At 49.3% G+C, this 27,993-nt stretch overlaps 1 protein-coding gene and 2 long non-coding RNA genes across 3 annotated transcripts; 1 reads left to right on the forward strand and 2 right to left on the reverse strand.

Moving 5' to 3' along the window:
- On the reverse strand, window positions 1–2,897 carry FAM43B (family with sequence similarity 43 member B). Its single transcript, XM_049706530.1, has 2 exons — window positions 420–2,897; window positions 1–302 (listed from the first exon to the last, which is right to left on the reverse strand). The coding sequence occupies exon 1, from the start codon at window positions 2,060–2,062 to the stop codon at window positions 1,076–1,078; it is 987 nt and encodes a 328-aa protein (XP_049562487.1). The 5' UTR covers window positions 2,063–2,897; the 3' UTR covers window positions 1–302; window positions 420–1,075.
- On the forward strand, window positions 1,530–27,486 carry LOC125963647 (uncharacterized). The gene is made up of 3 exons (XR_007475882.1): window positions 1,530–1,639; window positions 20,201–20,315; window positions 21,254–27,486. It is a non-coding gene; the product is annotated as an uncharacterized LOC125963647 (long non-coding RNA).
- LOC125963648 (uncharacterized) lies at window positions 8,811–27,976 on the reverse strand. Its single transcript, XR_007475886.1, has 2 exons — window positions 27,790–27,976; window positions 8,811–9,213 (listed from the first exon to the last, which is right to left on the reverse strand). It is a non-coding gene; the product is annotated as an uncharacterized LOC125963648 (long non-coding RNA).
- Window positions 27,977–27,993: the final 17 nt, after the last annotated feature.

Here is a 27,993-nt window from a genome sequence, read left to right on the forward strand (position 1 = left end):
TGAAAAAGCAGGAACACTTTATTTACAGTGATCATTTGGTGACACATAGATCTTTGGGCTTTTAGTGGCCTTGCTGAGAGACACGTGGGCAGGGGCCCGCTCTCTCTGTTGGGTTACCGCATCCTCCTGCCTCATCCTGCTATGAGAATCCAGCTGCTGTCAGGACCCTCGTGCTCTGACAAGCCTCAACTTGGGGGCATCCCTCCTGTGTCCATTTTCTGGGTAGTCAGTGCGCTCAAGCACTGCCAGAGGTCCTCCTTCCCTCCTCTGGAGGTCTCGTCTTGGTCCTGGTTGTGGGGCACCTAGGGGGGAACCACACACTTCGGTATGCAGAAAGATGGGGGGGTGAGGAGTCCTGTGGGGGGTGGCAGGTGCCAGGGCACAGGCTTGGACAGCCATCTGGTGCAGAGAGCTGTTACCTGGCCTAGCCTGTGGTTGGGGTTGGTGGGAACATCCCAGTCTTCTCCAGAGCCAGAGCAGTGAAGTCCCAGAAGTCCTCCAAGGGGTAGAGAGACCAGGTATAGAGAAATCTTCCTTGTGTGTATGGCAGCAGACTCAGTTGCCACTTTGGGCCTGGCCTCAGTTCTCCAGGGCTACTTACTCTTCCCCCTACAAGAATGCCTCCCCAGGGTTGGTCTCATCCCAGGGAGGAAGGCTAGCTTGGTCAAGGGCAGGACCACTGCCTCCACCTGGCCAAGATCCAAGGCCACCCTCCTGGATTTCTGGAAACGTCTGCCCCCCTTCTCTTGAGAGGATGTTTGGGGAGGGAGGGCGTGGTCTATGGGTAAAGAGACTTGGTGGGAGGCGTAGGGGGCAAATCCACAGTGGACGGCTCCGGGAGACTCAGGTGGGGGGAGAGGTGAGCACTGAATTCTGCTGCTCCCCCATCTGGTTCCCCAACACAAGGGCGTGTCAGGCGTCACCGTGAGCCAGGATGAGGCTCGCACCGACAACAGAGACCACGAGGGAGGCAAGGGCCGGGGTGCCAGGGGGAGCCGTAGCGGGCAGGGCCGGGGTTAGAGGCTGTAAGTCAGGCCGGCCGGGTCTGGGGCCGCAAGTCCTGTCCCTTCGGCTCTCAGCGCGCCTGGCCCGCCCGCTCCCGGTGGCCAGCCTTCCAGCGGCGAGGCTGCGAGGGCGGCGGAGGCGCCGGGGGGCCCCGCAGGCTGCACGTCCTCAGCTCCCGGGCCAGGCTGAGCACCTCCGGCCGCTCGCTCTGGGGGGCTCCTTCCTCGAGCTCCTCCGCCTCCTCGTCCTGGTCCTCGTCCTCCTCCTGGATGCTGCTGAGGCGCGGCGCCCCGCGGCCGCGCTCGGCGGCCGGCGGCCGGTAGGCGCACTTGGCGTTGAGCAGCCGGCGCAGCGGGGCGCGGGGCACCGAGGCGGCGGCGCCCCCAGCGAGGAGGTGCTGCTGGCGCACGTGGCGCGCGTCGCTCTGGCGCTGCAGGCGCTTGAAGTCGCTGAAAGCCGCCAGCGCGGTCTGGCGGAGCAGGCGGGCCAGGGCGCGCGCCTTGTGCGCCCGCGCCAGCAGCACGGCGTGGCAGCGCAGCACCACGGCCTTGTGGCGCGCCTGGTGGCGGTAGACCCAGGCGAAGACGCGCGGGTGGCGCCCGTCCGCTGTGCAGTAGGTGATGCGCGGCAGCAGGTAGGCGTGCGCCGGTCTGCGGCCCCCCGAGCCCCCAGAGCCGCTGCGCTCGCACGGCTGCATGCGGATGCCGTGCGGCCCTAGCGTCAGCTTCATCTTGGTGCCCCCGCCCGGCCCGCAGCGCGCCCAGATCTTGCCCACGGCGTCGTCGGTGCAGCCGTCGCCCTTGGCGTGCAGGGTGACGGCGTTGCCCAGGTACCACACGGTGTAGGTCGGGTCCTCCTTGTTGAGCTCCACTTTCTGGCGCCGGCTGCGGAACACGCGACCCAGGCGCTCCAGCGGCCAGTCGGGCAGCAGGTCCGGGCAGGAGCGCAGGAAGCTGGAGAGCAGCGACGTGTAGGCGAGCCCCGGGCTCAGGCTCTTCGCCTTGCACTTGGCCTCGTCCTCCACTAGCACGAATTTGTTACGTCTCCAGGGCAGCATCGCGGCGGCGGCCAGAGGGGCTGGGGACGCCGCGAGCTCACGGGCGTCCTGCCCGGCGGCCGGGGGGAAGGGAGGGCGCGCAGAAGCCCGCGGCCCCGGGCTTTCGAGAAGCTGGGCGGCGCCGGAGACAGTCGGTGCCCAGAGATGCCCAGTGCCAGGCAGGGCTAGCTAGCTTCGCAGATGCCTGGTGCCCAGCCGGGCTGGCAGCCGAGATGCCCGGGCGGCGGCCGAGCGTCCGGGAACAGCGTCCCCCGGGAGTCGCTCCAGCCGTCCGGGAAGCAAGGAGGGGCAGGGGCTGGGCGGGGAGGAGACGCCCCTCAGGCACGAATAGGGGGAATCCCACGGCCCCCGCCGCCCAAATTGCGGCGGCAGGGAGGTCGCCGGAGCCGGGGCTGGCGGCTGGCTGCTCGGAGGGGTAGACCGAGAGAGCGCGACTGCGGTGGGGACTCCTTCACGCGTCGCGGCTCCACCTCCCCGGGCTGCCTACATCACCGGGCGGGACCGCTAGCTCTCTTGTCCCCTCCTCTCGCCCTCCTCTCTCTCCTCCCCCGCGCAGGCTAGCAGTGCTCTTCGCCCGAGACCCAGCACAGGCGCGGTGGATCGGGTTTAATCATTATCGTCGGAGGGGAAGGGGTGGAGGTAGGAATCTCCTGAAATCCACCGGAGGGCTTTGCCAACGCAAGTTTCTCAGGTCTCACTGGTGGTCTCTAAGCTCCTCCTGGAGCGTTCGGTATCCCCCTCCTCTTTCTAGGATTCCCATTGCCCCTCACATCCCTACCCGCATCTCTGTGGGTGAGTTCGGGTGGGTTCCTGATGGGCCGGCCTGGCTCACTTGGCCTCTTGTCTGCGCAGCAGAAAGCCAGATGAGGCGGCCGAGCAGTGCAATGGAAAAGTACTGTCGCTTGGTGAAGCGTTCTCCCAGGTTCTTCCAAGGTCGTGGGCCAGGCTCCTGCGCCTGAGCTGGGAGACCAGTCACAGCTCCAGCAGCCGGTAGTGGCTCTCGCCTGGACTAAAGCCGGGAGGGTACTCTCGGAGGGTGGGGAACCTTCCAGAGTGGTCCTGGGTCTGTGGGAATTGCAGATCAAAAGCTCCTTTGGCCAAACGGCAGCCTCTGACTCTCCCGGGATTAAATAGATACCACTACTGTTTGTGATCACCTCTCCTCCTCCCGGCCGCCACCTCCGGGGGTTTGCATTCATTATGTCATTATCGCAGGACTACCCAGGCTCTCAGTTAAGCAACTTGCCCAAGGTCACAAAGCTGACAGGAGGTGGAACTGGGGCTCCACTCAGGCTCGGGTGACCCACGACAGGACCCTCACTCTTCTGTGAGTCCACCGTGTGCTGCATATGGATGGGGCGTTTTCCACCCTCCCCTGAGACCTTCCAGTGGGGCCTCTTACTAGGGAGGGGTCCTAGTGTACTGGCAAAGAGATACTTGTCCCTGGGTATGGGGACACATCTGCCCCTTTCAGGATCTGTTAAATCACAAGCTCCCTAGAATCTCAGGACGGCTCTGGTTGGGGCCCAGGAGTCTCCTACAGAGCCGACACCCAAGCCCTTTCGGTGGCTTCAGAACAGGTCATTCGGGGAGGCTTCCAGGTCAGGAATGATCCCAGAGGCTTGGGCTAGGCCAGGCCAAGCCAGGTGACCTCCCAGAGTGGGGACAGCCTGGCCACATTCGCCCCAGGCCAGCCGGTTGGGCTCAGAATCCCTGGTGGGGGGGTGGGGGGATAAAAGCAACCCTCCCCCTCACAAGGCTGCCTCACTGAACGCTCCTAAAATGACATGCAAATAAAGACTAGGAAATGACTTGGAACTGCAGAATCTTAGCTTCAGTGGGGGCCTCAGAGATGACCTGGTCCACTGCAGCCTCATTTTATTTTATTTTTAAGGTGGAAATGTCTTTATGGCTTGTTGCTGATTATAAAAGTAATACATGCTTGTGGTAAAAAAAAATCACTCCAGAAGGACATGGAGGTCTCCTACTGTCCCCATGCCATAGCCATGGCCTTATTTCTCCATAAGAGGACAGGCTCTGAGAGGCACAAGGATCCACCCACTGGACCTCACTGCCTCGGGGTCCTCCTCCCCACAAGCATCAGGAGGCCGGTGGGAGCAGCCAGTAGCAAAGTTTCCGCTTGCAAGCCTGAGATATCTCCAAGCTTTTGGGAAGGCGTAGCCTCCTGGGGTTGCTAGAGTTAATGTATCATGACACGGGAAGCCCAGTTAAGTTTGAATTTCAGCTAAATGACCATTTCTTTAGTATAAGCGTTTCCCAAGCATTGCCTGCATTCGACCCCGTAACTAAGCCTCCTGCCTCTCAGAGAACAGGAAGGGGTGGGGCGCTGCACTTGGGAGCCTAGTGTAGGCTCGCTCACCTAGTCCTGCTTCTGTTCTGTTCCCACTGCTTTTGGAATATCCTGGCGGGGGGTGGGTGTGGGGAGGGTTACCCGGGACTGCGTTGAGATCACAGTGTGCAAGGGTATGTTTTGTTTGTTTGTTTGTTTTTAATTTTTATTTTTGGCCATGCAGCATATGGGATCTTAGTCCCCTGACTAAGGGGTATCTGTGCCCCTGCAGTGGAAGTACAGAGTCTTAACCACCGGACCACCAGGGAAGTCCTGCAAGGGTGTGTTTATGTTAAGTCCTCTGGACCACAAAGCAGCATTTGACATCGTTAGCCATTTTGTTACCTTGTGGACAACTCACCTTGGCCTCCGTTGCAGGGATTTCCTCCCTCTGGCACCGGCTCTGGGCCACTCCTCCCTTCAGGGGCTCCTCCTGACACCCTTGGGCCTGGTGTCCTGCCTTCGGCTCCTCTTCCTCTAAACTTGTTCCTTGGAAGGGTTCAGCTGCCCTAGAGCTCCCACTGTCCTTTCTATTCAGAAGACTGGAGAGGCCGGCCTGGTCCCATTCATCCAGGCAGAGCTCAAGGCTGTTCCCTCCCTTAGGTCTTCCTTCCCTTCTCTCCCGTCCATGGTAGGAGCTCCCGGCTTTGTACCAGAGCAGTATCATCACTGCTTCACAGACTGGCATGTAGTTGGACTTTTTTTTTCTTTTTTCAATTTAATTTTTAGCTCTAGCATATTTATACTGGTATTAGTTGAAAAAGTCATATAACTGCCTTATAGTAAACGTGTAATTAAAAAATCAGTCCCCTACCCCATCCTTTCCCCAGTCTCAAGTCTCACTTCCAAAGACAACCCCTCTTTCATGCATTTTAGATGGAACTTCTGTCATATGCCTCCTTATTTATTTATTTTTTTTTCTGTACGCGGGCCTCTCACTGTTGTGGCCTCTCCCGTTGCGGAGCACAGGCTCCAGACGCACAGGCTCAGTGGCCATGGCTCACGGGCCCAGCTGCTCTGCGGCATGTGGGATCTTTCCAGACCGGGGCACGAACCCGTGTCCCCTGCATCGGCAGGCGGACTCTCAACCACTGCGCCACCAGGGAAACCCCCTCCTTATTTTTAAATAACACACCTAATTCAGATTTTCCACTTTTTGTAACTTTGTCTATTGCCTCTCTTCTATGCAAGGTGAAGATTTAATGCCCTTTCATCTACCCGCATCCCACACATTATTTTCTCTTCCTTCCTCTCAGTTTAGTTATATCATTTTGTTACTGTGGCATCAGTATTCAGTGTCCAAGTATTATGTCTATGTAACTATTGTTCATAGCTGAGCCTTGAAGTGTGTTATGATTTCATTTTTCCTTACTGGACAACATTTTTCTTTTCTAGAGGTATTTAATCACCTTATTAAAAAACAAAAACAAAACAAAACAAAAAAAACTTCCTTATGTACCCATCACTAATTCATCCCCCAACTGTCCAGCGGTACTGTAAAATGTCCCTCTACCTGGTTGAACACACCAGGTGGTCCTTAGAGACACCCCTCCTGAGGCGTCCTCCCTGGGCTCCAACCTGGACTGCTTACCCTACAGACCTGTAGAGCCATTGTCCTGGGACCTTGTTTTACTACCACCCTGGAAATTTCCTTTGATTCTTTCCTGTGTTGGATCCTGTTTTCTGGTCCCCTTGCTTTCTGCCTTCCCCCCACCCCCGCTCCCAAACAGGGTTTATTTCCTTGCTTTGGTAGAGCATGTATTCCAGTAGCTTTGATTGCTGGTTCTCCTGGGTGTAGAGTTCTAGACTGGAAATAAATTTCCCTCAGGATTTTGAGGAGTTGACCCATGGTTGCTGTTGAAAAGTCAAGCGACACTCTGATACCGATCCTGTGCGCGTGTGACTTGAGTTTTCTCTGAACGTTTTTAGGATCTCTCGGAGGTCTAAAGTTCCAAACGATGTGCATTCACTATGGGCACCTCTTGGTGAACCTTTCAATCTGGAAGTCAGTCTCCTAATCTGAAAATCAATTTTGGGGACACTTCTTTCTGCTGATTCCCTCCATTTCATTTCTGTTTTTGTTTTTTTCTAGTTTAGTTGGATGTTGGGCCTCTTGGATTGATTCTCTAATTTTTCAAAATGTTCTTTCCAATTTTCCATTTTAAAAAATGTTTGTTCTGTTTTCTGGGACATTACCTCAACTTTATCTTCCAACTTTTCTATTTGGATTTTTTTTGGTATGTCTCTTCTCATAATTTTTCACTTCTAAGAGCAATTTCTTGTTCTTTTTTATAGCATCCTATTCTTGTTCATGGACATATTATCTCCTGTTCCTCTCAAAATACTAATTATAGTTGCTTCAAATATTTTTAAAATTTTAATTGTGGTGAAATACACATAACGATCTTAACCATTCTTAAGCGTACAGTTCAGTATTGTTAAGTATATTCACATTGTTGGGCAACCGATCTTTAGAACTTTTCATCTTGCAAAATCAAAACTTTGAACTAACAAAACGACTCTCCATTTCTCCCCCGGTCCCCACCACCCCCACCTCCAGCCCCTGGCAACCATCATTCAACCCTCTGTCTCTATGAATCTGAGTACTCTAGGTACATTATATAAGTGGAATTTCACAGTATTTGTCTTTTTGTGACTGGTTTATTTCACTTAGCATAATGTCTTCAATGTTCATCCATGTTGTAGCATGTGTCAGTATTTCCATCATTTTTAAGGCTGAACAATAATCCACTGTATGTATATAACATATTTTGTTTAGCCATTCATCCACTGATGGACACTTGGGCTGCTTCCACCTTTTGGTTATTGTGAATAATGTCGCCATGGACATGGGTGTATAAATATTTTTTGGAGACCCTGCTTTCAATTCTTTTGGGTGTATAACCAGAAGTGGAATTGCTTGATCATATGGTAATTCTATTTAAAAAAAAATTATTTATTTATTTAGGGGTGGGTCTGCATTGGGTCTTCGTTGCTGTGCGTGGGCTTTCTCCAGCTGTGGCGAGCGGGGGCTACTCTTCGTGGAGGTGCGGGGGCTTCTCATTGCAATGGCTTCTCATGTTGAGGAGCACGGGCTCTAGGCATGCGGGCTTCCGTAGTTGTGGCACGTGGGCTCAGTAGTTGTGGCGCATGGGCTTAGTTGCTCCGCGGCATGTGGGATCTTCCCAGACCAGGGCTCGAACCCGTGTTCCCTGCATTGGCAGGCAGATTCTTAACCACTGTGCCACCAGGGAAGTCCCTCTCATTATGGTTTTGATTTGCATTTCCCTAATTAGTGATGTTGAGTATTTCTTCATGTGCTTGTTGGCTATTTGTATATTTTCTTTAGAGAGATGGCTATTCAAATTTATTTTTTTGTTGTTGTGTCGTAGGAGGTCTTTATAGATTCTGGATATTAACCCCTTATCAGATATATGATTTGCAAATATTTTGTCCTGTTCCTTAGGTTGCTTTTTAATTCTGTTGATCATGCTCTTTGATGCACAGAAATTTTAAATTCTGATGTAGTCCACTTTGTCTCTTTTTACTTTTGTTGCCCGTGCTTTGGTGTCATATCCAAGAAATCACTGCCAAATCCAATGTCATGCAGCTTTCCCTCATGTCTTCTTCTAAGAGTTTATAGTTTTAGGTCTTATTTTTAAGTCTTTGATCCATTTTTGAGTTAGTTTTGGTATATGATGTAAGGCAAGGGCCCAACATCATTCTTTTGCACGTTGATATCTAGTTTTCCTAACGCCATTTGTTGAAATGACTGTTCTTTCCCCATTGATTGGTTTGGCTTTGACCATACATGCAAGCATTTGTTTCCATCTCTATTCTAGTCCATTGGTCTATATGTCTGTCTTTATGCCAGTACCACACTGTTTTGATTACTATAGCTTTGTAATAAGTTTTGAAATCAGGAAGTGTGAGACCTCCAACTTTATTCTTTTTCAGGGTCCTCTGAGATTCCTTATGAATTTTAGGATTGATTTTTCTTTTTCTGAAAAAAAAATACCATTGGGATTTTGGTACGATTCGCATTAAATCTGTAAATTGCTTTGGGTAGCATTGGCATCTTAACAATATGAAGTCTTCCAATCCATGAACATGAATGTCTTGCCACTTATTTGTGTTGTCTTTAATTTTTTTCAGGAACATTTTGTAGTTTTCAGTGTTCAAGTCTTTCCCCTCCTTGGTGAAGTTTATTCCTAAGTATTTTATTCTTTTTGATGCTATTGTAAATGGAATTTTTTTCTTAATTTCCTTTTCAGAAATTGTTCATGGCTAGTGAATAAAATGCAACTGAGTTTTGTGTGTTGATTTTGTATCTGGTCATTTTGCTGAATTTATTTATTCTAAGGTTTTTGTGGAATCTTTAGGGTTTTCTAATGATAGTTGTTTTTTTTTTGTTTTTATTTCTTTGGTGGTTTTTTTTTTTTTTTGCATTGGGTCTTGTTGCTGCGCGTGGGCTTTAGTTGTGGCGGGCGGGGGCTACCCTTTGCTGCAGTGCGTGGGCTTCTCACTGCGGTGGCCTCTCTTGTTGAGAGCACGGGCTCTTGGCATGTGAGCTCAGTAGTTGTGGCTCGCAGGCTCCAGAGCGCAGGCTCAGCAGCTGTGGCGCACGGGCCCATTTGCTCCATGGCATGTGGGATCTTCCAGGACCAGGGCTTGAACCCGTGTCCCCTGCATTGGCAGGCGGACTCTCAACCACTGCGCCACCAGAAAAGTCCATGACAGTTGTTTTTGAAAGTTTTTTTTTCAGTTTCATGCATTGCTCTTCTCCCTGAGTTCTTTCTCCCTGTTTAAAAAAAAAAAAAAATTAAAAGATGTACATTTCTGACTGTCATGCTTACAGCTTTCCTCTAATCTCTGGTAATCACTATCATCTAGCCCTATCTGAGAGGCACAAACACTGATTGGAAACTCTGTGTATGGGAGGTGCAGGGGGATGAACAGGACTTGTCATATATGGGCCTCCTTATCTGATGACACACACAGCCAGGTTACAAAGAAACCCTGGCAAAGACTCTCTCGTTGACCAAACTTGGCTCAGGCTCCTCTGAATCCTTTTCTCGACTAGGCTCCCTCCGGCATCACCCAGTTTTAGCAAGAATCTTATTAAGTCAGTTTAGACAGAATCCCCCACCCTGGATATCTGATCACATTCCTCACCCTCCCATCATCCCCTCTGTTGATAGCTGACCACCTGGGTCTGCCCTCAGCAAAGATCCTGTCAAGTGGGTTTAGGCAGAATCCCTTCTTAGCTCTGACTTTTCCTCTTAGTAATTTGCCCTCCACTGACCCTCCTCCCTGCTTCTTGGCTCTAAATACCGCCTTGTTCTTGTTGTATTTGGAATTGACCCCAGTTCCATCCTGAGGTTTCTCTATTGCAGTCGTTCCTGAATAAAATCTGTTTTTACCCACTTTTCTTCACCCCTCCCCCTCAAATCTGTTTTTACCACTTTAACCACCATCCAGCTCTGTTTTTTTTTTGTTTGTTTTTTGTTTTTAACAGCCCTCCAATGTTGAGGTCTGTAGGTCTTTTCTTTTGGGCTGGCCAGGGTCCCCAGGGAGAACTCCTAGAGCCTCCTGGCCATGGGGGAGGGGATGTATAAACCCAGCTGCCAGCATTCTGGGGGCGGAGTAGAGACGGGACCTCCTGGAGGTGTCACTGATCAGTAGGCGGGCTGCCGCTTCATCCGTGTTCAGGATGGTGCCTCCCTGCCCTCGGCCACGCCTGGGGTCCTCAGTCCAGAGGCGCGTTGGGTCCGTCTCCCCAGAGAGGAAAGCCCCAGTCTTCTGGTGCAGGGGTGGGGTGGGATCTCCATGCTGCTCCGGAGAGGGGAAGGTACCTGGGGCTCTCACTGCAGACTCTCACTGATCCTCGGTTGTTACATCTGACCTGCTGTCACCAGAGATGTCTGGTGCGTGGGATTCCTGGGTTTCTGGGGCTCCCCAGCATGACACGACTTGATTCTTTCTGGGTTTCCATCCTTTGCGCTCCACTGAGCTTGCTATCCCTTGTCAACATCCTCCAACATGTTGTTAACGCCTCTCAGCGGCTGTCATCGCCTCCTTTTTCTTTGTCAGTTTATGCCACTTTTGTTCCTTTATTGTCATTTTAGTGAGGCTTGGGGAAGGAATGGGGACTTCATCTCAATGCTCCATGTCTAACGAAAATCCCTCCTCAGTACTGTTCTGATGGTTCATTACTGTGCTCAAGATTCGTGTATCGCGTTCACTTGGTCTCATTATCATTTGTCCCTGGCAATGTAAACGCACCTCAATGCATACCAATCGATTAATTAATTCATATTTATTTATGCATTTATTCAGCAGCCTTGTTCTGACAAATGTGGAAGTTGGACTAATCGCCACAGTCCCTTCTGGTTTGGACATTCTGCCATCATAGGAATCATTGTACTAAGTGGGTGCTGAGTTCAAAACTGGACACCATGGGGGCGCCTAGAGATAGGTGGAGATGTGTAAGACGTTCCTGTTGGAGCCAGCCTCCACGACGGCTCCCGGTGAGGCTCACCTCCTGGTATTTGTGCCTGTGTGTGGCCCCCTCCACCCTGAATAGGGCTGACCTGAGTAATGAAAAAGATACTGTGGATATGACATTGGGTGATTTCTTTTTCTTTTTTCTTTTTAAAAAAAATATTTATTGGGCTTCCCTGGTGGCGCAGTGTTTGAGAGTCTGCCTGCCAATGCAGGGGACGCAGGTTCGTGCCCCGGTCCGGGAGGATCCCACATGCCATGGAGTGGCTGGGCCCATGAGCCATGGCCGCTGGGCCTGCGTGTCCGGAGCCTGTGCTCCGCAGTGGGAGAGGCCACAACAGTGAGAGGCCCGCGTACCACAAAAAAAAAAAAAAAAAAAAAAAAGGATTTATTTATTTATTTGGCTGTGCCGGGTCTTAGTTGTGGCGTGCGGGATCTTTTAGCTGCAGCATGCAGGCTCTAGCTCCCCAACCAGGGATGGAACCCCGTGGGACCCCAGTATTGGGAGTGTGGAGTCTTAGCCACTGGACCACCAGGGAAGTCCCCAGCACCCAGTGATTTCTGAGGCTAGAACTTGAAGGACATTGTGGCTACTGCCTTGTTCTCTCCTGGATCACTCTTGCTGGAAGGTACCAGCTGCCACGTCATGAGGACGCTCAAGCAGCCCTGCAGAGAAGTCCTCATGGCAAGGAACTAAGGCCTCCTGCCAGTTCACCACCCATGTGAGGAAGCCATCTTGGAAGTGGACCCTCCACCCCAGTCAAGCCTTCAGATGACTGTAGCCCCAGCTGACATCTAGGCTGTGACCTCATGAGAGACCCTGAGCCAGAACCATGCAGCTCCCAAATTCCTGACCCACAGAAACTGTGAGATAATAAACAGTTATTCTTGTCTTAAGTCACTAAGCTTTGGATTTGTTTTTTAGCAAAAGATAACAAACGTAATCCCCAGTCTGTCACACAGGCCCCCAAAGCTCTGATCGCATCCCCCTCTCCCTGCTGCCCAGCTTCCCTCTAAGACCCTCTTGCCTACATCTCTGTGTCTCAGCCATGCTTTACCAGCCTCCTGCCAGTGCCTCTAACCTCTGAGTACCATCTTGCCCCAGGTCCTTTACACATGCTGTTTCCTCTGGTCCTCAGCCTTCTTTCTCATCTCCTCTTCCAGCCTATTCATCTTTCAAGCCATTGCTTAAAAGTCACTGCTCTTAGGGAAGTAGTTCCCTGAACTGTCCTGACTTCCTTGGTTGTGTCCCTCAAAGTACCCTTCAAAGCATTTATCAGAATTGTTATCAATTCATTATTTGTTTTTTTTTTGTTTTTTTTTTTGGCTGCGTTGAGTCTTTGTTGCTGCACACGGGCTTTCTCTAGTTGCGGCGAGCGGGGGCTACTCTTCATTGTGGTGCGCGGGCTTCTCATTGCAGTGGCTTCTCTTGTTGTGGAGCATGGGCTCTAGGTGTGCGGGCTTCAGTGACTGCAGCACGCGGGCTCAGTAGTTGTGGCACGTGGGCCCTAGAGTGCACGGGCTTCAGTAGTTGCGGCGCGTGGGCTCTGGGGCGCGCAGGCTTCAGTCGTTGTGGCTCACAGGCTCTAGAGTGCAGGCTCAGTAGTTGTGGCGCGCGGGCTTAGTTGCTCCGCGGCACGTGGGATCTTCCCAGACCAGGGCTCAAACCCGTGTCCCCTGCATTGGCAGGAGGATTCTTAACCCCTGTGCCACCAGAAGTCCCTCAATTCATTATTTGTGTAATCATCTATTTAACGACTGCCTTCCTTTACTCCTGAGGCTCCAGGTACTCTGAGGGCAGGGAATGCATCTGTCCTTCCCACTGCTAACTTCACACTGCCCTGGATGGCATCAGGAACATAGTAGGTACTCAAAAGATAGTTGCTGAATAGCTGAGTTTGACTCAGTTTTCATTCTCTCCACTATGAGAAAAACAGCTTAGAGCAAATCCCTAGTTGATGGCAGGTCAGTACATTATTCTTTTCTTTTTTTTTTTTTTTTTTGGCGGTACGCGGGCCTCTCACTGCCGTGGCCTCTCCCGCTGCAGAGCCTAGGCTCCGTATGCGCAGGCCCAGCAGCCATGGCTCACGGGCCCAGCCGCTCCGCGGCATGTGGGATCCTCCCGGACCAGGGCACGAACCCGTGTCCCCTGCATCGGCAGGCCGACTCTCAACCACTGTGCCACCAGGGAAGCCCAGTACATTATTCTTAAAGGACAGCACATACACTTTTTTATTTTTTTTATTTATTTTATTTTTTTATTTTTTTTAATTTTTTAATTTTTTTGCACATACACTTTTATTTAAAAAAAAAAAAAGAAGTCTCACTTCTGAAAATGACTCATTTTGTGACCTTGCGCTGCTTAACTTTCCTCTCTGAAAAAGGTAGATAGCAATTGGTAAAGTGCTTCTCTTGGAGGCCAGGAACTATTTCATTTAGAGAGATTTGGGCAAGGTTTTCAATGCTCTTAAAGTACAATTATCTTAATATCCAGGTGATTGTAAATGATTATATAAGTGATGAATATAAATGAACTATGATTTGCCATGTGGATATATTTCAGTTATAAGGATGTGTGTGTGTGTGTGTGTGTGTGTGTGTGGATGTGTGTGTATGCATGCCTTTTGGTGCTAAATTGGTAAACATCTGTGTGTGCATATTTCTTTTTAAAGAAGCGTTTGCTCTAGAATGCTCACGAACATCCAAACTTCTGCTGCAGATTTGTTGGAAGCTGTCATTGTTTGACTTTGCTCAAAGCTGTATTCATTTCTAACAGTAACAAACCAATATTTACTTATGTGTCCAGAATTACGCAAAACCTTTTCCTTTATCAGAGCCAATCCTCATGATTACTTTTGCAAGATAGGAACTATGATAATTCCCATTTTACAGATGAGGGAACAGAGGCTCAGAGAGGTAAAATAACTTCCCTAAGGCCACACAGCTAGTAACTGACAGAGCAGTAACTAAAATCTGTTTGGCATGTTCTTACCCTTTGGAAGGATCATGCATATGTATTTGTTACTAAGAAATAAAGAAAAAGAGGAAGGTGACCAAAATGACTATTCGTTCTGAAGGATTTTAAGCATAAAGGAGCCTTCACAATAGCATTAGTCTGTAATCAGATGCCCCAGTACTGAGTGGTATGAATGTAGGAGGTGAGCAAAGTGATGGATGAAAATGTTACCTTCAGCGCACCTGTATTCATGAGATAAGCTCGTGCAGCCATCAAATTAGAGTCCAGTGCAAAGCAAAATCATGTTTGCATAACAAACAGAACAGCCTAAATAAAGGCTGGTATTTGAATACAGCTGGATCTCATGAGTGCAGGCAAGAGGAGACTCCTGCAGCCCCACAGGCCCTGAGCAAGATGGGAGCAAAGACAGGGTCAGAGGAGGGGATTTAGAGGTCGGCTTCATTTTGTACTGATGCTGATCTCACTGTGAATCCCTCTACTTGACCCCCTCTTCTAACCACATATAGTCACTATTTTTTAATTTTAAAATTTTTAAAAATTCAAGTATAGTTGATTTATAATGTTGTGTTAGTTTCAGGTGATTCAGATATATATATATATATATATATATATATATATATATATTTCAGATTCTTTTCCACTAGAGGTTGTTACAAGATACTGAATATAGTTTCCTGTGCTATACAGTAGGTCCTTGTTTATCTATGTTATATCTTCATTCACTCAATCAGCCATTCAACAAACGATTTCTGACCACTTGATATGTAGGCACAGGGTACAGAGGAGAGCAAGGAATACGTGGGCCCTCTCCTCTGGAGCTTACAGTCCTGCTTGGGAGAGGGCTGTGTGTCACAGGAATATACAGTATGAACTATTATGCAAATAATGATGTAGTTATGTGGCGAGAAGGATGGAGCGCTCTGAAAGGGGCTCCTAACTTAGTCAAGGGGATCAGAGGCCACTTACCTGAGGAAGTCATTTCTTTAGAAACAGAGGAGTTGTTGGGGGAGGGACTATTAAGTAATAAAGAATTAGTGTCTTCATTATCTATGGGTAATAAATCACCCCAAAAACATAGTGGCTTACAACAGTGATAATCATTTCATTACCTCTCCGGTTTCTGTGGCTCAGGAATTTGGGAGCAGCTCAGCAGGGCAGTTGTTGAGGTCTCTCATGAGGTTTCAGTCAGATGTTGGCTGGGGCTGTGGTCATCCAAAGGGTCGACCGGGGCTGGAGGGTCCTCTCAGACACGGCTCACCCGTGTGCCTGGCGAGATGCTGTTGGCCATTGGCTGAGGCCTCAGTTTCTCTTCATAGCTCTGCTTGTGTGCCCTCAAAGCCTGGTGGCTGATTTTCCCCGGAGTGAATGAGCCAGGAGGCCAAAATGGAAGCTGCGGAGTGTTTCTCTGCCATAGTCTATTGGTCACACAGGGCCAGCCCTGATCCAGTGGGGGAGGGGACTACATCAGGGTGAGTGCTGGGAAACTGGATCACTGGGAGGCATTTTGGAGGTGGGTTAAGAAGGACACATCAGTCGGGGTTAAATGATGGTGCTCCCATGCGATGCTTTCCTGCAGCCCCCTCCAGGAAGGGTGGCTTCTGTCCCACACCTCTAACCACTGGACCAGCAGTGGGACAGACGTCCTTGTTGCTCCCAAATCAAAATCCCCTTTTCCTCCCTAAAATCTCCCAGGTCACTAGACCATGCCCTCCAGTACTCCTCTTTGCTACAGTTATCTACCAGCCCGGGGGGCCTTCTTTCCTAACGTCTGAGCTCCTGGCTCAGTGTTCTCTGCTCTGCCGCTCCTGTTTAATCCTTAGTGACTTCAGTATCCACAAAGTGATCCTCTAACATTCCCACCTCCCGGTCCCTCCTCTGAGGATCCTGTCTTCCCATCTTAGTACTCATCCCCACTGTCATACCCTTGACCTTTCCATTATCAAAAACTGCAACCCCTACATAATGTCAGTTTAAAGCATCCCACAGTGTAAGAACTTACCTTCTAGTGTCTCATCTCCAGCACTGCTTTGACCCCACCTGGGCCTCCAATCTTGCTACCTTTCCATCCTTCTCATAGCTCATTTCCCTCCTCCCTCAGCTTAAATCCCACAACTTCCTTGCCTATCCCTGTATTAGTTTCCTGTTGCTGCTGTAACAAACTGTCACAAACTTAATGGCTTACAACAACAGAAATTTATTCTCTTATAGTTCTAGAAGTTAGAAGTCTGAAGTAGGTCTCACTGGGCTAACATCAGGGTGTCACTAGGGCCACGCTCCTTCTAGAGGCTCTAGGGAAGAATCTGCTTCCTTGCCTTTTCCAGCTCCTATAGGCCACGCGTATCCTTTGGTTCACTGCCCTTGCCTCAATTTTCAAAGCCAGCAACGTTGGGCTGAGTCTTTCTCATGCTGCCATTTCTCTGGTTCTCTCTTTCCTTCCTTCCTCTTCTGCTTATAAGGACCCCTGCGATTACTTTGGGCCTATCTGGACCACACAGGATAACCTCTGCATTTCATGGTCAACTGATCAGCAACCTTAGTTCTATCTGCAGCCTTATTTCTAATTCCCTTCTGCCATGTAGTCTGCTATATTCCGAGATTCCAAGGATGAGGATGTGGGCATTTGGGGGGGGGACCATTAATTTGCCTCCCACAAACCCCTCAAATGCTTTTCCCTTCCCCAGGGTTATTTTACTAACCTGAGCAAAATCCCAAATCTCGTTTCATCCAACTGTCTACTTATTCCATGTCTGTACCCATGCAGCTCAGCCTGGCTGGAGAAAGACAGAAACCACAGCTCGCTCCACATTCATGACCACTGGGCTTGGGTAGACTCTTAGACCACCAGGCAATTCTATTACATTTCCCTAGTCCATTCACTCTCCCTCTCCTGCATGATAATCTCATACCTCCTCCTCACTCTTCAAATCCCCACACTTCCTCCCTTGTCCCTACTCTCAGCTGAAGCTCTTGCTTCCCCGAGAAAATTGGGGCAATAAGAAGAAAACAGACTCAGCAGTGCATCCACCCGCCCACCTGCACCTGTACTCATATCCTGCCTCCCTCTCACCACTTTAGACCAACAGCCCAAAGCCAGCCCCTTCCCTGGAGCTTGGAGGCTGTCCCTGCTCATGTCCTCAAGGTCGTCACTCCAGAGAGCCCCTGCACTTCCTTCTGTGGTATCAGTACCCACCCCCACTCTTTTGGATCATTTTCCCGTCAGCACACAAGCATGCTATCATTTCTCCCATCACACAAAACCAAACCGAAATAAAACCCTGTCTCGATCTGACATCCTCTCTCCAGCCAATGCCTATTTCTCTGCTTTTCTTTACAGCAAAACTAGAAAAAGTGCTCTCTTGCTTCTTGGGTCCAATTTCTTGCCTCTCACTTTCTTGGATCTGCTCACATCCAGCCTTGGCTGCCACTGAGCTTCTCAAGGTCACCAACAACTGCCAAGCTGCTAGATCCAGTGGTGGATTCTCCGTGCTGACCTTCCTGGGCTCTCAGCAGCGTTTGATACAGCTCACCCCTTCCTCCTGAACATACTGCCTTTGTGTCCTCAGTTGGTGTCCTCTGCTCTCCATGGCCACTCGTCTCAGCCTCCTCTGCTGAGTTCTCCATATCTCCTTGACCTTGAGATGTTGGAGTGCCCCATGCTCCCTTGGTGATCTCATCCAGGCTCTTAGCTTGAAATACCATCTTACAAGCTAACCACCTCCAAATTCTATCTATAGCCTGGACCACTCCTAAATCCAGACTCTTTCCTTCCCTCCACTTGGAGGTCAAATAAACTTCTCAAAATTAAAATGACCAAAACCAGTGATGGCCATGCCAGCCTCTCAGTTAGTTACTCAGGCCAAGAATTTTAGCATCGATCTTGACTCTTTTCTTTCCCTCACACCCTCAACCAGTCTGAACCAGTTCATGTCAGGTCCACTCCGAGTACATCCAGGATGTGACCCCTTCCTGCCACCTCCACTCCTCCCAGCCGGGTCCACCCACTTTCACCTCCTGCCTGGAGAGAGATGCAGCAGCCTCGTCACGGCTGTCCTGCCTCTGCCCTGGGCCCTACTCAGTCTATGCTCAACGCAGGGACCCTTCTAGAAGGTAAATCCAATGAGGTCCCTCCCCTACTCAAAACCCTTCAGTGGCTCCCTGTCATAGTCTGTTTGGGCTGCTGTAACAAAATACCATAGATTGGGTGGCTTATGAATAACAGAAATTCCTTTCTCACAGTTCTGGAGGCTGGGAGGTCCAAGGTCGAGGCACGGGTAGATTCGACGCCTGGTGAGGGCCCACTTCCTGGTTCATAGACGTCATCTCGTTGTGTCCTCACGTGGTGGAAGGGGTGAGGGAGCTCTCTGGGGTCTCCTTCATAGGGGCACTGATCCCATCCATGAGGGCTCCACTCTCATGACCTAGCCACTTTCCAAAGGCTCCACCTCCTAATATCATCACATTGAAGAATACGTTTGAATGCATGAATTTTGGCGGGAGACAAATATTTGGTCTATAGCACTCCCCATGGGCTACCAGGCTTCAAATGAGCAGCCTAGCTGAACTTGTCCCCTGCTCTCCTTTTCCTTGATGTGATCACTCCCCACTGGCCTCCTTGCTGGTCCTCTAACAGGCCAGGCACACCTCCACCTGGGAGTTTTCAGACACCCACAGATCCCCTTATCTCTGCCTTCACATCTTTGCTCAAATGCCACCTTCTCAGACCAGCGTGCTGACCATTCCATTTAAAACTGTGACTCCCTGACCCTGACCCTTTGCCAGCACTCTCTGCCCTCATCCTCTGCTGTATTTTTCCCCACTGACCCTTGTCACCATCTGCGTTCGTTTCCTGTTGTCCCTGTAACAAATGACTGCAAGCTTAAAACAACACAAATTTACCCTCTTACACTTCTGGAGGTGAGAAGCCAAAGACAGGTCCACAGAGCTGTGTTCCTCTTGGAAGCTCTAGGGCAGAATCTATTTCTTTGCCTTTTCTACCTTCTAGAGCTGCCCACATTCCTAGGCTCGTGGCCCCCTCCTCCACCTTTAAAGCCAGCAGCATAGAATCTTCTCGCTCTGACCTCCTGCCTCCCTCCCACAAACACCCTTGTGATCACCTTGGGCCCACCTGGATACTCCAGGATAACACCCTCACCTCAGGATCCTTAGCTTGACCACATGCGCAAAATCCCTTTTGCCACGTAAGGTGACATATTCACAAATTCACAGAGATTAGGATGTGGGCATCTTTGGAGGGCAGTATTATTCCACCTACCCCACCTTCTGATAAACCATATGTTACTTCTTTATTTGTTTATCATCTAGCTCCTCGAGGGTTTGGACTCCTCAAGGAGGATTTTGGTCTGTATCCCCAGTACCTAGGACTATCCATGGCCAGTAGTAAATGCTCAATAACTATATTTTGAATGAACATCTGTTGTTTTGGCCATGGCTGTGTTTGACTGTTCTTGAGATATGTACCACCAGCAACAGCGACTCTGTTTGAAAGCACGTACCCCCTATGTGCCAGGCGGCGTCAACAGTGCCTGGGGGAGCTTTGAGGAATGAGTTGGGCAGACCCCCAATCCAGGCAGCCTGATGGGAGGCTGCATTTTCCTTCCCTCAGCCATTTTTTTTCAGGCTGCTTCAGTGCAATTTGATTGAACGCTTTGATGCTTATCAGAGTCCCGATGTGGAAGGCTTGGTCCCGCCCCACCACTCCAGGAGATGTCTAGAAAGAACCTCGTCTCTCTCAGATTTGAGCCAGAGATTCATCTTCAGTCTCGCAAATGGTATTTTGTTACCATGGCAACCAGACTTCTAAAAAAACGATGTCAAGTAACATGCGGATCCCAGTGCTCATGGCAACCACCATTCTGCATATTTTGGGGAGCAAATGTGTCTTGCCTTCTTCCTGCCTGAGTTGAGGAGGGGGGAAGGTGAGCTTAGCAGCACAAGGTTTCCTTCCAGAATTGATGAGACGTTGAGGTTTGGGGCAACAGCAGGGTCAGAGGCTGGACACCTCCTCTAGTGTAGAAGCAGCTCTTTTCTACGAGGTCGCACAACCAGTGCCTTCCGCCCCACCCCCCATGCTCGAAAGGAGATCTGTCTCCTGCCTCTCCTGTCTTTGATGTTCAAATCTCTGGAGACTTGCTTGGGTTCTACCAGGGAGATACACGGTAACACACACACACACACGCACACACACACACGCACAACCCTGTGGGCTGAGGATCTGAAAGGTGTAGGCATCACTCTTCCCTCATTCTTGCATGTATTTGCTCATTGATTCATTCATGTGTTCCCTCAGTAAATATTCACTAAGAGCCTACTACGTGCCAGGCCCTGTGCTGGGGCCTCTGAGGCAAACAGGACGTGATTCAGGATGTGATCCTCATTCTCCAATCCAGAACCTTACAGAGGAGGTAAGTAAACACACAAATTACTCTGAAGCTTGAAAGAAAAAGGCGTACATAAGGCACAGAAAGGAAGGGAGCGATTAACTCTGGCGGAGATGTAGGTGGGAGTGGAAGACAAAGAACCCAGCCTTGTTTTAAGTTCTTTTACAGAAAAGATTGGCCAAACTATATACATTTGAGGAAGATGTAAGAAAAGATCTCTAACAGGTTTCTCAAAGGCATTTTTCACTACATACTCCATTGCCTCAACTGAAGACGCACATTTCCCCCATTATAATGCTTCTGAAATCAGCATGTGTTTTACGATCAAGTATATATTCAATGAAATGTTCCTTTCCAATTAAATGGATGGTGTGCCTTAGAATCAAAGAAACATGAGATTTCCCTTTTCTTCATTCCCAATATTCATTAGTAACTGAGCCTGAGACCTCAGAGGATCTCCTTGGGCTTGGACTCTTCACGTTTCTTCTCTGAAGAAGTGCAGCCTTTCCCATTAGACACGGGGTGTGGTTCAAGCTAGGAGCATTTCGAGGGGTGTCTCTGCATGGGCGGCACCTTAGCTAGTGTTTAAGAGGGTGGGTTCTGGAGCCACACGACCTGGGGTCGCGTCACATCAAGGCTCCATCACTTTCTAGCTGTGTGGCCCCCTCGGAGCCTCGGCTCCCTCATCAGCAAGGCTGTCCTACTACACACTGTTAGGGCTGGTGACCCTTCGGTTTGTCCGTTCCGGACACACCAAACTCTGTACACTGAATACAACAAAGCAGAAAGATCAGTTTACTGCGAGGCTTTCAACCTGCGAGTTGGAAACTCAGGGCCACAGGAGCAGTGAGTTCCAAGTTGCTCACAGATTAAGGGATTTCTGGGGGGGCAAATGCTGAAGATACTTGGCTTTTTCAGCTGACTGGTTGCCTTAATGGTCTGTTTTTCCTTGTCTCTCTCAGATTTGAGCCTGAATTTCATCTGCAGTCCTCTCTAGCACATGGGTTTGTTATCTCTCTTCCAGTCCTGACAGGTGATGGTCACACGGTTTGGTGACTTTTCAGCAGTTTCTTTTACTCTGACATGCCTCTGCTCAAAAGCTCCGTGCTGCTTACAGAAGAGAGTCCGGACTCCACAGTTCCTGGAACCTAAGTTTTTTGATACAAATTTATTGAAATATTGAAAGGACCGCCATGATCTTGCTCTAATGTGTCTTTTCAGCCTTTTTCCCCACTACCTCTCCCTGACCCTGGTGGAATCTATTTTTCTGTAACTCAACTGGTGCATTTTTTAGGAACCTCACGTTATCAAACTGTGTTGTTTAATAATAATTGTTTCAATAGAAAAATAATAAAGGCTAGAGTGTTTCAGTTTTGGGTTTTTTTTTTTGTTAATTAATTAATTTATTGGCTGCTTTGGGTCTTCGTTGCTGTGCGCGGGCCTTCTCTAGTTGCAGCGAGTGAGGGCTACTCTTCATTGCGGTGTGCGGGCTTCTCATTGCAGTGGCTTCTCTTGTGGTGGATCACGGGCTCTAGGCGCGTGGGCTTCAGTAGTTGTGGTACGCGGGCTCAGTAGCTGTGGCTCACAGGCTGTAAAGCGCAGGCTCAGTAGTTGTGGTGCATGGGCTTAGTTGCTCCGCAGCATGTGGGATCTTCCTGGACCAGGGCTTGAACCAGTGTCCCCTGCATTGGCAGGTGGATTCTTAACCACTGTGCCACCAGGGAAGTCCCAAGAATGTTTCAGTTTTTAAACACTGAGAGTTGTCTTTGGCTGCTCATCAGACCCTCCTCTCTTCCAGTCCCAATCTCCAGCCTCTAGACCACAAGGGTGAGCACACGTCCCAGATTGGGCAACCATATTATCCTATCTCTTGGCCACAGTGATTGGTCCAGGCAAAGACATATGACCCAAGACAGCCAATGTGAGGTCTTCCCTGAGATTTTTCCCTTGTCGTCCACCTGCCTCCCCACCCTGCCCCAGTTCTTTTTGCACGATGAAGAGCTTAACCTGATACTTCTTGCAACTATGATCTAATGGAAAGGAGAAAGACTAATGGTGCTAGGAGAGACTGAAGCAAACCGGCAGAGGAAAGCAAAGGAGGGGAGGAGGGAGAGGGGAAGGGGAGAAAAGAAGAGAATGAATAAATACCGATGAATTTGAGCCCTGGATCCATGTGTCCTAGAGGCCAGCTTCACCACTATGCTTTTCCTACTTAGAATATTGGGTCTATAATTCTTCCGTTTTGGCTTAAGCTAGTTTGCGTTGGGTCTGGCTAGGACTACAACAAGGCAAGCTTGCTTGTATGCTCCAGAGAATGAGTGTCCTTAAATTTGTACCCTAGACTCCTCACTGCCTAGTCTTGGCCTGAGTTAAGTTTCAATGACTTGTAACTGAATGAATTCTTGGCTAATAAAAACTCTGCTTATATTTTGTAATTGCAAGTTAGAAACATATTAGTTTCTATTTGATCAACGTATGAGTTGATCAAATTAGCCAAATACATTTAAATATTAATGAGAATATCCTGAAGAACACAGACAACTGGGTCAAAGCCAGTGGATTTCTAGGCTAAGAAAGTAATCTGTAGCCCATTTCACAACTGCTAACCACTGGCTTGGTTATAACAGAAGCTGTGAATTAGAAAACATGATTGTATTGGTTATAACTCGGTCATATATCATTTGTAACCTTCTCAGAGCTCCTGTCACTCTGACTTGTCTTATGGCTGGTAGAATGGACGCTGAGAATTCATTCCTCATTCCTCGGGTAACAGTGCCTAGAACAGTGCTTGTTGCATGGAAGGCACTCAGTTGGTATTTGTTGGATTGAACTGAACAGCACTTGATCTCTGGACACCTCTCTCCTCATACACGTCTAATAGCGGGTATGTCACTTCTAGGCTAGTCAGTGCTTTTCCTCCCCTGGCTTCAGTGATTAGCTCAGGGATGGATACACGACCCAAGGCAGTCCATGAGACTCAGATTCCTGGACTTTTCTTGAAACTAGTGGGAACGAAAAGTCCTCTTCCACTGGGGTTGCAAAGCTATGAGGATGTGGTTCTGGGGATCCCAGTGGCCATTTTATGACCTGGAGAATGACTGTCAAAGAATGGAACTAACAGAGGAATGAGACAGAGAAAGGTGAGTACTAATTACATTGATTTGAGTCCCTGTGGGGTGGGGGGGGCAGCTGTGGCTCACTCTGGGGACATAGACACTGGCAGCAGCCATATTTGAGAGCTTTGGTCACTGCTGCCCACATCTTAGGATCCTCCCTCTAGTTCTTTAGTGCCAAGACCTGACCCCACCCAACAGCCTGTGGGCACCAATGCTGAGACTCCTCAGGCCAAACAACTAACTGGGCAGGGACACAGCCCCTCCCATCAGCAGACAGGCTGCCTAAAGACCTCCTGAGCCAACAGTCACCTCTAGACACCGCCCCCTAGACAGTTTGCCCGCCAGACACTCTGCCCCCCAGAGGGCCAAGACCCAGCTCCACCCACCAGTGGGCAGGCACAGGCCCTGCCCTCCAGGAAGCCTGCACTAGCCTCTAGACCAGCCTCACCCACCAGGGAGCAGACACTGGACAGTAGAAAACCATGATCCCACAGCCCGTGATACCCACCCTGGGACTAGTTGGGCCCCAGCCCTGCCCACTAGCAGCCAACGCAAGCTTTGGGACACCCCGGACCACATACTCAGTTGTGTCAGGAACTGGTCCCCCTCCCGCCAGTGATCTGACACAATCTCTGGGATCCCTGGGCCCTGCGGCCAGACTCCAGGACCCAGCTCTGCCTGCCAGTAGTTTAGCACTAACCCTGGGACCTGGCTTCACCCACCAGTGTGTGGGCAACAGCCCCGGAATCTTTGGAACCCTGACTCCACCCACCAGTGAGGCAGCACTAGCCCTGGGGTCCTCCAGGGTTCTGCAGCCAGGTTCCTCATGACCAGGGCCCACTAACCAGCAGCCAGCAGCATCTGTACAAGGCAGGGCTTGGCAACCAGCAGGGCTACGGGCCAACCAAGCCTACCAGACTGTCCACACAGTCAGCCCTCCACAAAAGGACCCATGCAGCCCTCTCAGGGGGAACCCCTAGAGCATGTAGCTTGGGTGATGAGAGGGACACATAGGACATCTCCTACAAAGGGCCACTTCTCCAAAGTCTAGAGACATAACTAACCTACCACATACGTAAAAATACAAATAGCAACTTAGACAAAATGAGGTGACAGAGGAATATGTTCCAGACAAAGGAACAAGATAAAACCCCAGAAGAAGGACTAAGTGAAGTGGAGATAGGCAACCTACCTGAGAAAGAGTTCAGAGTAATGATCATAAAGATGATCAAAGAACTTGGGAGGACAATGGATGCACAAAGTGAGAAGTTAGAAGTTTTAAACAAAGAGTTAGAAAATATACAGAACAACCAGAAATGAAGAATATAGTAACTGAAGATTACACTAGAAGGAATCGACAGACTAAATGATATAGAGGAACAGATCAGTGAGCTGGAAGACAGAGTTGGGGAAATCACTGTCACTGAACAGAAAAAAGAAAAAAGAATGAAATGAGGACAGTTTAAGAGACCTCGGGGACAACATCAAATGCACTAATATTTGCATTATAGGGATCCCAGAAGGAGAAGAGAGAGAGAAAGGGCCTGAGAACATATTTGAAGATATAATAGTGGAAAACTTCCCTAGCCTGGGAAAGGAAAAAGTCACCCAAGTCCAGGAAGCACAGAGAGTTCCATACAGGATTAACCCCAAAAGGAGCACACACCAAGACACACTGTAATGAAAATGACAAAAGTTAAAGAAAAAGAGAGACTATTAAAAGCAGCAAAGGAAAAGCTACGAATAACATACAAGGGAACTCCCATAGGACTATCAGCTGACTTTCAGAAATTCTGCAGGCCAGAGGGAGTGGAACAACATCTTTAAAGTGATTTGAGTCCCTGCATCCAGCCAACCCTGAGCTTTTCAGTCATTTGAACAAGCATATTCTATTTCTTCTTAACTGTATTAGATTTGGGCTTTTGCACTTGTCTCTGAAAGAGCCCTCATTAATGCAGTTAGTTTTTAAAATCTGTTCGTTTTTAAGATGCTCTTGGTGGTGGTACTTACCAATGCCAGTTCACTGGGATTACACAATGAGGCTTACTATCTCAGTGACAAGAAGTTCAGGGATGAAGTGCCTTCAGGCGCAGTTTGATTAAAGCTCTGGCTCCACCTCTCTATGATTCTCTTAGCCTTGCCCTTCTCCATGTATTGGTCTTGGTGGCAGCAAGATGGCTTTGACAGTTGCATTACCTACAGATGTATTTGTCAGAGGAAGAAAAGGGACCATGTCTTTGCTTCTTAAGAGAGGATTTCCCCGGGGGCTTCCCTGGTGGCGCAGTGGTTGAGAGGGCGCCTGCCGATGCAGGGGACACGGGTTCATGCCCCGGACTGGGAAGATCCCACATGCAGCGGAGCGGCTGGGCCCGTGAGCCATGGCCGCTGAGCCTGTGCGTCCGGAGCCTGTGCTTCGCAACGGGAGAGACCACAACAGTGAGAGGTCCGCGTACCGCAAAAAAAAAAAAGAAAAAGAAAAGAGAAGACTTCCCCGAAGTCCCTCAGCAGACCTTCCATCCAGCTCATTGGTCAGAACTGGATCACATGCTCATTCCCAAGCCAATCCCTGGCAAGGGCAATGGGACCACCATGATTGGCTGGGGCTGAGGCCAAAGGTTTGCCTCCCTGCAGCACAGGGTCCCACAGCGGGTCCTACATTTACCCCTTCCTCTCCAGCATCTACAGTCTGTTTTCTTTTCGAGTTCCACCCTATCTGTCCACACAGAGACAACTCCCTCCCATCTTAAGGAAAAGCTCTTCATTCGACCTTGCACCCTTTCTAGCCACCATGTTTCTCTCCTGACTTCCATGAAAATTAGGTGGGCTCACGGTTGACAGAACTCAAAGGAAGTTACTGAGGTGTACAGAAGGGCTCTATATTCAGCATCTTCCTCAAAATGGACAGAGGCTCAAGAAGGTAGAACCAGGGCCGAGGAGGTGAAGTGTCAGAGATACAAGATGGCAGTAGACTCCCTGTGAGGTGATGACTTCACCAGGGGAACTATTCAAGCAAAGGCTGGATGACCCTCTCTGGGTCAATGTAGAGAGCTTCTCCTATTGGGAGTGAGTTTGGATTGAGTCTGTTCATTCATTCATTTATTTATTCAACAAATATTTATTGAGCACCTACTGTATGCCAGGTACTGGGCTAAATACTGAGGATGCAGCAGTTAACAAGACAGAAACACTCCTGGGGTCACTGAGCTTAGGGGTTAGCAGGGGAGATGGACCTTAAGTGAATAATTATACACATAAAAATATAGTTACAGGTATTGTATATTGTTACAGGTATTACACCCTCAAAGTCCCTTCGAATCAAAGATTTATGATTTTTACGTATAATGCTTAGCTCAGTGCCTGGCACATAGTAGGTGTTCAGTAAGTGTTAACTACTGTAGGTATTCCCTAACCTTGGAGCCTACGGCAATGTTTCCTCCTCCAAACCTCTGTATTATTTATGTCTGAGTGGTACTCATTTGCCATTCAGACATACTTTTATTATTAAACTTTGAATTTGTTTATCTGGTGACTACAGTAAACATTTTTCCCCCAGAAACTATAATATTAACCTACTAAATGATGCTGAACAGATTCAACTGGTTACAAAACAAGAATTGTTCACATTCATCCACTTCCTTGCCTATCTTTTGCAAGCCAAGAACACAAATAATAATTAAAAGGAGAAGAATTCCTAATATATCTACAGCACTTTCCCGCACATCAGCTTATCTGGGCCGACAGCAGTCCCGTGCAGAGAGCAGGAATATTATCCCCCCTTTCCAGCTGAGAAAACTAAGGCTTAGAATATCAGTTTTCCAGTACCTGGGGAGGAGAGTGCTGCTTCTTCCAGTTCTCAAGCAGCTTGAATAGAATCCCTGCTAAAAGACACCTGGGAATCATCTACTTCTCTCTTCCCACTTTACAGATGAGAAACTGAGACTCAGGAAGGTGCTGGGACTTGACAGTAATCACGTGGCTAGTAAATGTCAGAGCTGATGTAGGACTCAGGACAGCTGACTGCCAAGCCCGTCCTAATTCACCCTTTCCTAATACACAGCGTGCTGGTCCTTCCCACTGACCAACAGGTGCTGTTAATAATTAAGGGTGGGGTGGGAGGGAGGGAGACGCAAGAGGGAACAGATATGGGAACATATGTGTATGTATAACTGATTCATTTTGTTATAAAGCAGAAACTAACACATCATTGTAAAGCAATTATACTCCAATAAAGATGTTAAAAAAATAATAATAATTAAGGGTGGGTGGGGGGATGGGGGATGGGGGTGGGGAGAGGGGTGGGAGTGAGGGGAGGGGGAGGGAGGGGGTCCCGCATTTCCCAGGTGAGGCTGTAGGTAAAGGTAGTCACAGGGCTTGAGGCTTACCTGGGTCCCTGATACAGCTCAGTGTGGAGCCACAGTCAGCCTCAGGGCTCCGCGTACATCTCCAGCCCCCGCCGTTCCTTCATCTCCCTTTCCTAGGCCCTGGGCCCTTCTCCCTTGCTGTTTGCCTTCTACATCCTGTGCTCTTGGCGCCCCCTTGTGGCTAAAAGTATCCACTGCCGCCTTGACTGCACCTGTTCCCGGGAA

The sequence above is a fragment of the Orcinus orca genome, chromosome 1, assembly GCF_937001465.1.
Source record: "Orcinus orca chromosome 1, mOrcOrc1.1, whole genome shotgun sequence".
Classification (NCBI taxonomy): domain Eukaryota; kingdom Metazoa; phylum Chordata; class Mammalia; order Artiodactyla; family Delphinidae; genus Orcinus; species Orcinus orca.